Source organism: Pseudoliparis swirei, chromosome 16, assembly GCF_029220125.1.
Source record: "Pseudoliparis swirei isolate HS2019 ecotype Mariana Trench chromosome 16, NWPU_hadal_v1, whole genome shotgun sequence".
Lineage (NCBI taxonomy): Eukaryota > Metazoa > Chordata > Actinopteri > Perciformes > Liparidae > Pseudoliparis > Pseudoliparis swirei.
In genome coordinates, this window is record NC_079403.1 from 5,756,251 (window position 1) to 5,768,485 (window position 12,235).

The 12,235-nt window shown below is 41.9% G+C and overlaps 1 protein-coding gene across 5 annotated transcripts in view; it reads right to left on the reverse strand.

Annotated features, from left to right (window-relative positions):
• Window positions 1-4,756: 4,756 nt before the first annotated feature.
• LOC130206398 (RNA-binding Raly-like protein) overlaps window positions 4,757-12,235 on the reverse strand; it is a 112,848-nt gene continuing 105,369 nt past the window's right edge. For 3 of the 5 annotated variants that reach the window (XM_056434347.1, XM_056434346.1, XM_056434350.1), the window contains 4 exons: window positions 12,092-12,208; window positions 9,877-10,046; window positions 8,537-8,575; window positions 4,757-6,971 (listed from right to left, as the gene is read on the reverse strand). In XM_056434347.1, coding sequence (XP_056290322.1) covers window positions 8,543-8,575; window positions 9,877-10,046; window positions 12,092-12,208 — 320 coding nt within the window. In that variant the 3' untranslated portion in view covers window positions 4,757-6,971; window positions 8,537-8,542. Of the gene's footprint in view, window positions 6,972-8,536; window positions 8,576-9,876; window positions 10,047-10,457; window positions 10,526-12,091; window positions 12,209-12,235 lie in introns of those variants that run through there. The other 2 variants (XM_056434348.1, XM_056434349.1) reach the window with 2 other exon arrangements.

Consider the following 12,235-nt stretch of genomic DNA (forward strand, 5'->3'; position numbering starts at 1 on the left):
ACTTTGCTTTCGTCAAAGAATGCTCCTTTCGCAGCAATTACAGCATTGCAGACCTTTGACATTCTAGCTGTTAATTTGTTGAGGTAATCTGTTGAAATGTCACCCCACGCTTCCTGAAGCACCTCCACAAGTTGGATTGGCTTGATGGGCACTTCTTGCGGACCATACGGTCAAGCTGCTCCCACAACAGCTCAATGGGGTTGAGATCTGGTGACTGTGCTGGCCACTCCATTACAGACAGCAGACCAGCTGCCTGCTTCTTCCCTCAATAGTTCTTGCACAATGTGGAGGTGTGCTTTGGGTCATTGTCCTGTTGGAGGAGGAAATTGGCTCCAATCAAGCGCTGCCCACAGGGTATGGCATGGCGTTGCAAAATGGAGTGATAGCCTTCCTTATTTAAAATCCCTTTACCTGGTACAAATCTCCCACTTTACCAGCACCAAAGCAGTCCCAGACCATCACATGACCTCCACCATGCTTGACAGATGGTGTCAGGCACTCTTCCAGCATCTTTTCACCTGTTCTGCGTCTCACAAATGTTCTTCTGTGTGATCCAAACACCTCAAACTTGGATTCATCTGTCCAGAACACCTTTTCCAATCTTCCTCTGTCCAATGCCTGTGTTCTTTTGCCCATACCAATCTTTTCTTTTGATTGGCCAGTCTCAGATATGGCTTTTTCTTTGCCACTCTGCCTAGAAGGCCAGCATCCCGGAGTCGCCTCTTCACTGTCGACGTTGACACTGGCGTTTTGCGGGTACCATTTAAAGAAGCTGCCAGTTGAGGACCTGTGAGGCGTCTATTTCTCAAACGAGAGACTCTAATGTACTTGTCTTCTTGCTGAGTTGTGCACCGGGGCCTCCCACTTCTCTTTCTGCTCTGGTTAGAGCCCATTTGTGCTGTTCTCTGAAGGGAGTAGTACACACCGCTGGAGGACATTTTCAGTTTCTTTGCAATTTCTCGCATGGAATAGCCTTCATTTCTAAGAACATGAATAGACTGGCGAATTTCACATGAAAGTTCTTTTTTTTCTGGCCATTTTGAGAGTCTTATCGAACCCACAAATGTGATGCTCCAGATAATCAACTAGCTCAAAGGAAGGCCAGTTTTATAGCTTCTCTCATCAGCAAAACAGTTTTCAGCTGTGCTAACATAAGTGCACAAGGGCTTTCAAGGGTTTTCTAATCATCCATTAGTCTTCTAAGGCGATTAGCAAACAATGTACCATTAGAACACTGGAGTGATAGTTGATGGAAATGGGCCTCTATACACCTCTGGAGATATTTCATTAAAAACCAGACGTTTCCACCTAGAATAGTCATTTACCACATTAACAATGTATAGAGTGTATTTCTGATTGATTTAATGTTATCTTCATTGAATAAAACAGTGCTTTTCTTTGAAAAATAAGGACATTTCTAAGTGATCCCAAACTTTTGAACGGTAGTGTATATATATATTACATTACATGTCATTTTAGCTGACACTTTTATCCAAAGCAACTTACAATCCTGTTACATTCATATATATGCTTCACAGCTCCAGTATGATGAGGTTAAATCATGTCGTCGCTTTCATCCTCAGGCTCAAGATCACAGCTGACTATCTTCACTTATCTTCGGTGCACATGAATAAACTCCGAGCCGTTAAGCATATGCGGGTCAAACGGGAACAGCTGCCCCCCCCTTCAGACTTGATACCGGGGGCTAATTGAGTGTGGCTGCAGTTGGCCCTCACTGACCTGTTGCCGCCCGGCTACCTCCACCGGCGGCTAACAGAGCGGAGGTGGCGCGTCTCGAAATAACACATAAACCCCGAGTGCTTCTTTAAAGCCATAAACCCTCATTTGTTAAAGGATTCGCTTCAACGTCGGGAGCTTTATTGTTGCTTTTGTCTTCCCGTCTCGAAATAGTTCCTGTTTTTATCGCAGCGGCTGTTGATTTTATGATTCTATTGGGGAGTTTCATCCTCTGCAGACATATTTATCCCCTTTCATGAAATGAAGGTGTTATCTTTTCGGCGGCTCATGAAATGAAGAACAGATTTGTTTTTCAGGGAGAAGACACAATCAAAAGAGGCGGGTCCCCGTGGACCGGTTGTAAAACCCACCTGACTGTGAAAGAAAAAGGCTGCGTGGTATGAAGGTAGATTTGTGTCTTTATTACGCAAACAAACACACAACTTTTGAGAGCATATTTCTCGTTTGCAAGTAGATTTATTGTTAGTTTTGGTGATGAAACTAGAATTTGTTTCTGCAAATCATAAATCTTTGCTCTCAAATTAAAAACATTTGCTCTAAAAAAACGTCAAAAAAAATAACTTTCGCTCTCAAAACGAAAATAGTTGAGTTTGGACGTAGTGGGTGGGGCTTATGCTGCTGAATGAGCGAGGAGTTTCTATTGGTGGGTTTTGAGTCAAACCCACCAATAGAAACTTTTGTTTGCGTAATAGACACAAATCTACCTTCGGGATCTGGAGTTTTTGTGTCCTGTGTTTCCTGTTTTATTTTGAAGTCCCCATCTGTCGTTTCCCCTGCACTTCCTGTCCCTGTGATTGGCTGCCCTGTCCCTGATTGTTTCCACCTGTGTCCAATCACCTGCACCTTCCCCGTGTATTTAAACACATGGATTGTACCGTTTAGCTTGTGCGTTGTTGAACCTGTTGCTGTGTACAAGTTAAGAGGATTAAAGTTTCTGTGGAACGTTGTTGGCGTCTGGGTTCTCTTTCTCTTTCTCTCTCTGTTGTGACACAGTCAAGTCTTTAAGGTGGCGGCTGAATCAGGGTACTGATCAGGTTCTGGATCACGTGGTCCAGAGTGAAGCGCGGGAACTGGACCGTTGTTTAATCCGAGTGTGATGAGTCGCATAAGGGTCCAAAAGCGTGGAAGTGATTCTCCAGAAATTCTGCGATGGAGGCGATCCTGGACTCCGACCTTCAATTTTATTTATTTCTTAAAGATGGCAACCATTAAAAACATTATTTCTGCACATGGATCAATACATCTCTTATCCGTCAACCTCCCGTAACTTCCATTTTGGTTTAACTGTCAATCTACTAATCACAGGGCCTAGCATGGCGCCCTGTGATTGACAACCGCTTATGTCCACAGGGACCGCCAGAATCAACACAGGATTGGAGTTATTTGAAGTAGATTTGAGATAAGCCAACGCATCACTGGGCGAGGTTCAGGGAAATATCACACGTTGGAGTTTAAATAGGTTTAAAAGGTGATTTTACTTTCAGTGTGTACTTCACGGGACAAATTAATCAGGACGCAGACTACGGTCTCCTGGGTGAAAGTCCGGTTTGCTTTTTTGGATCCTCCTCGCTACACGGAGGTTTGTCGCTCTTTATTCTTCCTGCTTAAGTAAATAAGTAAAGTTTATTTATATTGTACTTATCAGTACGGTTGTCAATTATAACAGGGGACAAAACATTTAACAATTATGTGAATGAAATGTGATTTACAAAGTGCATTGAGTGATTCATCCCATCACTACAAGGAAGAAGCTCCATTTCAGGGCATTAAAAAAAAGATACATTAACTGATTGCTTAGCAACAACATGAAGATAGTTCTATAAACCCTTCTAACATGAGTAAAGTACATGTGGCCAAGAAGGACAAGTTGATACGCACGGCGATATCAGTTGCCAGGGAGACGGTTGCCACTAGTGGAATACGACCAGATGACGAGCCGCCGTGACGGCGTCAGCCGCTCCCGCTGACGGACGTTAATTTTACGGGCTTTCAGAACGACCCGCGAAGGCATCATCTTGATGGCGAGCGCGGCCAAACTGCTAAACTCGGCTCACGAAGCGAGAGGCCTTAAACCAGGGGTGTCAAACTCATTTTCACCGTGGGCCACATCAGCATCATGGCTGCCACTTAAAGGGCCGGAAACACTTTAGAAGCTCCTCGAACATATTGTGAAATAACTCTCTTTGCTTTTGATTATTGTTTATTTGAGTGTAGATATATTGTACATAAGAAAATGTCTCTAATGTTATCACATAAATCCATTTAATTTGAAACCTTCAAAATAAAAGCACGGGAAATTGTTCTTCAATTTCTTTAAGAAAAGGTGATCACGTGTCTTTCAAGCTGTCAGGGGCCACATAAAATGATGCGGCGGGCCGGATTTGGCCCGCGGGCCTTGTGTTTGACACCTGTGCCTTAAATGATCGAACATTCACACAGCGTCAACAACATGTGAGCATTTAATTTATAAGACATTTTTATTTCTTTTAAATGACAGAGCTTTCCAATGAAGCCAAAAGGTTTCTTTGTCCTTCAGTTCGTATTTATTTGTAAAATAAAAGTATTGATCAGTGAAACATTTGACTTGTTAAACATATGACACAAACATTTTTATTGACTGATAATAACACAAATATGTATCTACAATGACGATGGGGGTTTTCTAGCCTAACAACATTTGGAATATACCGGGGTATTTTTACATTTTTTTTAAGACATGAACTGAAAATACAAAGTTACAGTAAACATGCCTTTTGATAAAAATATCTTTACAAAAAAATGTACATTTCTATACAACAGTTGTCAGTTACACTACAATTCTGGTTAAAACCTGCAACGAGCCCAACACACTGTCAGTATATTTGTTTTAAAATGTCTCTTTCGGTCAATTAGTGTTTGAAATTAACATGTAGGAATATTTACAGGGCAAAAATATAAATGAATGTGGAGCCAGAAATGTTTTTAAGTGACGCAGATAAATTACAACAGTTAAAAGCAATGATTTTTTTATTTTTTTAATGCGAAATATTTGACACATCACCAAACTGCTTATTAAATAACAGGCTACCAGCAACAACAAAAAAAGGATAAACATGGAGCACAGCCATTTCCCGTAAACATTTTTTTTGTATTCAAAAATAGTGCATCATCATCATTCACCAGACACGTATTTTGAGCTGCTGGAAATACTTTTTATTTTATCGTATTTTTTATTTTTCTCCAGGCAGAACCGGATGTGAATGTTGTGTTGGTGGAATTCTCCCTCACCTTGATTTAAAGGGCCAGTTCAACCAAATCACAACACTATAAGTCCTCACTCACCCCAGGTGGTTGGAGTTTATTCGCCCAGGTGTTGTGCTAATAAGTGTGAATAGAGTTACATATAAACAAGACACCATTATTCAGGTTATGAATCCAATGGTTGGATGGGAACCATTTTTCTATTCAAGGTCAGATAAAAGGTCAACAGAGCATGTTATGAAACAAACATGTTGGCATTGTTTCAGAAAACATGATGAACGTCGACATTTCTGAACTAAAACCACGTTTCATATCCATGAACGCACAATGACACGTTTACAATAACATAACAATGTAAATCAATAACAACCGTGAACCCCCCCACTCCAACCCGCCTGTTGCAGACCTTCTCGGTCTTTAAAATTCGTTATTAGACTACGAAACTTTCAAAAACACTTGCTCTGCCTGAATGAAAAAAAGGCCATGTAAAAAAAATAATAAAAAAATCCTCATTCCTTTTTGCTTGTTTACATAAATGTCTAATTCCACTGGATTGTGTCCAAAAACAAAGTCTAATTCTTCAAATTATATTTTTATTTCAAGCAACTTCAATTCAATGTGTTTGACCTTAATTACACCAGGTTTCAGGTCTCAATGGCCCAAAATCTCAAAACATGTACAAATAAAATAGTTCATGAAACACCAACAGCCTTTATATCTATATTTATTTAGCATTTTGGGTGAAAAAAAACTAATTTCCGATAACCGTCCGATATTTATGCTTTAAAAACACGCTCGGGGCGAGTTATTTTAGAGTCAATGACGGCAGAGGTTTGTAGATGAGGTTGTTTATCTATATATATATATATATAAAAATATAAATATATATATAAATATATATGTGTCTATATAGATATAAGTGTGCTAGCTGATCACAGCGCATCATCAACCCCCTGCCTGCTTCTGAGAATTGCTATACAGAAGAAAAAAATACATCATTATTTGAAGAAAAGGTATTTATTCATTACATATCATTCCCTTTGGAGCTGTTAATTAATAATTACAACTTTCCACAGCCTGTATTTTACTTTAATATTGATATTCATGGGAATTCTTTTAAAAGAGTTTCTTATTTTTTTAACGTCACCACTTATTCAGGTGTTTTTGAGGCTGCCGTGTCGCGTCAGATTGCTTAAGCGATCTGAATCGCCTCGTCTCGCTCTCTCAGGGCGACGGCGGCGGACGGAGAAACGGGCGCTGGCTCCCGAAACAGCAGCGGTGCATGCTGGGATGCGAAGGCTGAGAGACCGGGGGGGGGGGGGGGGGGGCTGCTGGCTCTCGACCACAGGAAGTCCTTTCTGCTTCCCGAAATTGGCAGGACGGAGCGGCCCCGCGGGGCAGTTGTGTGACAAATGGGTAAAGATGGGTAAAGTCATGCTGGCCGATATTGGCTCATGCATGAATCTTTTTTTCTTCTTCTTTTTCCGACTCCTTTTTTATTCGTTTGATTTTTGAAATGTGAAATCGAAAGAAAAAAAAGATGAAATAAAAAGAACACGGTTTAGTGAAACACATTTCATCACCGCGGCGCGGTAGATTTCACGTTCCCTCCGTCCCACGTCATTGATGAATCAGAATAAAAGCCTTTATTTCGTTCTCCTTCTGTTTTATTATCTCTCTCTCTTTCTCTCTCTCCGCCAACAGGATTTATAGTGCGCGATACCGTCGGCCTTCGTGGAAATAAAATCTATAAGTCGCGCTGGATATCCACGAGGCCGACGCATTATAAATGGGTCGTGAATACATTTGGCTGCACAGTTTGGGCTTAAAAAAGAAAAGAAAAGAGTGATTCGGCTTCTTGGACACGACTTACAGTCCAGGATGAGATCTGGATCCTTTTCAGTCTCTTGAAGGTGATGATGAATTCTAAAACCACTGATGGGGGGGGTGGGCGGGGGTCCGCTTGCCTCCTCCTGAAGGGACGAAGGAGAACACTGATTGAAGACACATGACAGGACCGTCCGGCTTTTTAAAATGCTGTAAATCTGACGGGGATTAAGCCGACTTTAAAAACCCGTCCGTTTTTTTAATGGCCTCGGAAAAACCCGGGGAAAGTGCAAAAAGAAAAATAGATTTCATGGGAGCCGAGGAGCCGCCGCTCTAATCCTTCCGGACGCGTCTTATGGAGGTTCGCTGTGATCCTCGACCCTCGCCAGAGGACCGCCGGCAAAAACATTCACACATTGGGATTTTCGGGGGTCTGTGCTGCGAGGATATTAAATGTAGAAAAAGGGCAAGACGTGTGTAAAGGAAATGGGAAAGCTGAAGTGTAACGAGGTTTCTTAAGACGTGGATAGAAGCTGGACAGCAAATTTATGATGGGGGGGGGGTGGGGCTGTGGGTATTAAACTAACTTCAGCCGGCGGCTCTTTGACGGTGAGAAGAAAGAGATTGGTGGAATATGAATACATCTGTAATCCCACTGGAAGTGAAACAGGAACTCAGCGGCTCATGAAGAAGGAGCCGGTGGCCTCCAGCCGGCGGCCTCTGGTGTTTACAGGTTGTTGCTAGGCGCCCGTCAAACGTTTACACCACCTCCTAGTTCATCTTCTAGTTCACTGCAGGATTATGGCATTTCGGCGTTTCTGTCGGAGACGAGACGTAGCTTCAGCTCGTGGTTCCAAATAAAATCAAAAAATCTAACCCTATAATCTACTAACCCTAAAACCCTATAACCCTATAATCCACTAACCCGTAACCTATAATCCTCTAACCCTAACTCTAAACCCTATAATCCTAGAACCCTATATTCCTCTAAACCTAAAACCCTATAATCCACTAACCCTTAACCTATAATCCACTAACCCTATATTCCTCTAATCCTAAAACCCTTTAATCCTCTAACCATATAATCCTAAACCCTAACTCTATAATCCTCTAACCCTAACCCTATAATCCACTAACCCTAAAACCCTAACCCTATAATCCTCTATTGGCCTTAATTTACATTCAAAGTCAATGGAAAATGACCATAAAATAGAAAATTGCTTTGTTTGTTTTTGCCAGTTTAAACTGCATGAAGCATAAAAACGGAGATAAAGAATAAAACGATGAACCCGATGAACATTTATCAGACTCCAAAAAAAAAGGCGGCAAAATCACCAGTGCCACTTTCTGTGTTTTCCAGCAAGAGAAAACGTCTCTGAACTCGACGTTAACGTCGACGGCTCGCGAGCACCGGCGAGCCGACCGCATCGCTACCTCCTCGCTTATGACGGAGGAGGAAGAGGAGGCAGCGAGCCCTCTTCACCTCGGGCCGCCGCATTCAAACTCCCCGGCACGCCATTCAATCGGTCGAATGTTGTTTACGGGGCAGTTCCGGCCCGTTGGAGCGCCGTTACCGGCCTTCACGGGAGCCGGTTGCTCTGGATGTCGTTGAGCGTATGACGGAGGAGGCGGCGAGCGCATGTTTAGAGACGCTCGAGACACGTACGGCGATCTTATTTCACAATAAACCTCACACACGACGGATCCTCACCTGGTCTCAGTTGTCGATATCCGATACGTGGTTCTCTATCTGAAAAAGAGAGAGAGGATTATGGGATTTAGCGGCGCACACAGGTTGTATTTTAATCTTCTCCAAAAGGTCACCGCTCTTCAAACGCCCGACAGCCGCCGCCATGCCGACGGTGCTCGCGGTCCATTATCACAACGTGTGATCAATGTGACCTTCAGGGAACAAATAAATCCCCCCTCCCCCCCGCCGGGTCTCCGGGAAAAATAAGTCTTCTATTGGCTCTCGTTGAGGAAAAGCACGGCCATGCTCACCTGCTTAACGGTTAATAAATATAAATATATAAATATATACTGAATAGAATTTTTTTTATATATATAAATATATTTAAAAAGAAATTATATAAATATATATATATATTTTTATATATATAAAAAAATATATAAATATATATATATATATATGTATGGCACAATAAAGAAAGCACAGCCACGTTGCACTAAACCGAGGACTTTGATTTCGGTGCTGCTTTGTGAAATGAAACAGAGCGGCCGCACACTTTGATTTAAAAAAAGATAAAACACGAAAAAAACTATGTTTCAAATGCAAATCTACTCCGGATCCCAGGGAGTGCAGTTATCTGTTTTTAAGGCGTAATTTAGAGCTCCTGCTTGAGATGCTTCCGTGACGTTCATATCCCATGTTTTTGAAGCCCTGGATGAAATTTTAGTCGACAAAAAAATTACAAAACAAAAATCCTGTGTAATCTCCGAGTGTGTTTCTCTTTGGAGTTTAGAAAAAGAAACACATTCAGCAACCGATTTCTCCAAATATTGGGCAAAAAAAGGCAATCCTGAACACTATTAATCATCATCTGCGCTGCAGGGTGCTAAGAATTAGTCCACGGACCACAAATAGATCAGCTTAATGATAATAATAATAATATATTTGACATCAGCTGGTTCCATCGTACACTTTGCGGACAGTTATGTTTTTATTTAATAATATCTTGCAGGTTAGATTTATCTCTATTCATAACGTATTATAACTGAATCTTTGACGGATAAGCTCATGTTGGCTCTTCTATGCGGTGGTACTTTACATGCTGCTCTACGTCCACCGCTTCACGCTCAGATTCACAGCCGCCCTGTGTGTGTGTGTGTGTGTGTGGGCCTTTCTTCCACGGGGAGAAGCTGTCGCTCCGGGTGCTCGCACCATTCACTCATGTGAAGCTCCCGGGGGGCCATGAATAATTCTCCAAAAAGTACCTTTCAGCTCGAGATCTCCCAAAGTGCATTGCTCCGCCCCCTCTCCCCCCCATCACACCTGTCAAACCCGTCAGTCGTTCTCTCTCTCTCTCTCACCAGACGGTGGTTTCCCTCGTCGTCGTAGTCGTCCTCGCCCCCGTCGGTCATCTCTCCCGCCTCCACGTCCAGCGCCCCGTCGCCCGCCTCCTCCCCAGAGTTTTCCGCCGTCTCCGACACGGACTCCTCGTGCAGGGAGTCGCAGTTCTCCTCGTACTTCCTCTGAGCTTCTGGGAGAGAGGGAATTGGGTTTTCTCATGACCGCCAAGCCAAAGAAATCTATTTTTGAACCACCCCCCCGAATAAGAACACGATTGAATCATCGTGCCCGTTATCCCCGTTTGTTCATCTTTGAAGTCTTTCCTCGCGTCTTTGTCGACGAGGCGAGGACGAGACGCGAGGAGAGGTGTCGAGGGAAGAGTTGGGGGAGGGGGGGTTGTTATAGCGAAAAAGACACATTTGCCTCGGAGCGTTCATTTTTTAAAGTTACGTCAATTAAATATGACGCATGCGGCCGCCGCATGTGTTCAGAGCTCAGCACAAACTCACGCTGCTCTTCCTTCTTTTTTTATTTTTTACTCGACATTTATTCCACTTTTCTTTTCGCCACAGCTGCATCTTTGTGTCACTTCGGGACGCTTTGTTCCCGCCTCGTCTCGGTCGTCACACGCAGCGGCCTCAGACGGTCACCACTTGTGTTTCCATTAGTCTGTGAAATGGACCTTTTAAAAATGTTGCAAAGACAAATGCAAAATAGGTCCGAGTCCATCAGCTGGTTTGGAGGTAATGAACTCAGCGACACGGATAGATAAACACATTCAATATTTATATGTATATATGTTTTTACAGCAAATTGAAAACGGCGCTGAACCGAAGGATAAAGACCCGTTTTCAGCGATCCCTGCTCTCCTCCACTGGCTGCCGATTGTATTTTTTATAATTGATAATAAAATCACAGCCCAAAGTTATATTCAATACTCTCAAATGGGAGATAAAAACATATCAAACGATAAAGATCGAAGTGTAGTTTACACCAATGTTTACGGTAAACGACCGTGACAGTCACTACTCCGAGGGTCCGTCGCCTCTCTGCCTCCAACCCATCGATCTAGTTACGCTTTCTTTTTTCTCTCGAAGGACCAATCACACGACAGCGTTCCTGGAGGACGACCAGGACGTGTGATTTATTGTCACGGAGTTAAAAACAGAGAGAAAGGGACAGTTTGAATAAACCATCGCAACCCCGGCGGAGGGTTTGGAGCAGGAAGTCTCAACGAGCTCCACGTCCTGCAGGTCATCCACTCAACGAACTGACACAAAAACTCAATTTTAATCTTTTTTATTACTTACTTTTAATAGTATATTTTACTTATTTTTTAATGTTTTTTATTACTTACTTTAAATCGTATATTTTATTTATTTTTTATGTTTTTTATTACTTACTTTTAATAGTATATTTTACTTTTTTTAAATGTTTTTTATTACTTACTTTTAATAGTATATTTTACTTATTTTTTATGTTTTTATTACTTACTTTAAATAGTATATTTTACCTATTTTTAATGTTTTTATTACTTACTTTTAATATTATATTTTGCTTATTTTTAATGTTTTTTATTTCTTACTTGAAATATTACTTACTTTTAACGTGCTGTCCTGTACCTTTGCATTGTGTGTATTTTGTGTTCTTCTCACCACATTTACTGTTGTAGTGTCTTATCCTGTACTGTTTTATATTTGTTATAGTTTTATGTTTATTATTGTTTTATGTCGTTAGAGCCCCTCGACTTTGGAACGACCTACCAGAGGGGATAAGGCACGCAGACCCAGTAACTTCAAACTTCTAACTAAACTCTGTTTTTAAAGGTGCTTTATAAATACAGTTATTATTATTATTAAAGTTATTTATTTTAATTTTATGTTTGTTATGGTCTGTCAAGTAACTACAGATGCTAATTAGCTGTATAGCTACAATCTGGTACAGCACATCAAATGGTGACATTTATGTTTTTTATGTTCGTGGTCCCTTTTAAATAAAGATAATAAAATAAAGATAATAAAAAGTAGAATAAAAAAAAAAGCCTTCCCAAATAAACAGAGTCAGCGTGAAGGTGACACCCGTCTGCTGTCGTGATGGAGAGCTCCATTATTCTCATGTCACAGAGACGTATGGCCGCCGTGTGCTCTTAATTTCTTCTCTCTCTCTCTCTCTCTCTCTCCCTCCCTCTCTCCCTCTCTCTCTCTCTCTCCCCCCCTCGTCCGTCGGGTATCTTACCGGTCTCGGCCCTCTGCTGCTTCTCGATCTTCTCCAGGCGTCCCAGCAAAGAGTCGATCTTCAGCTTGATCTGGGTGAGCTCCCGTTTGATGGTCTGCAGCTGGCCCGTCTTCACCGCTGAGGGACACAGAAAGCACCGAGACT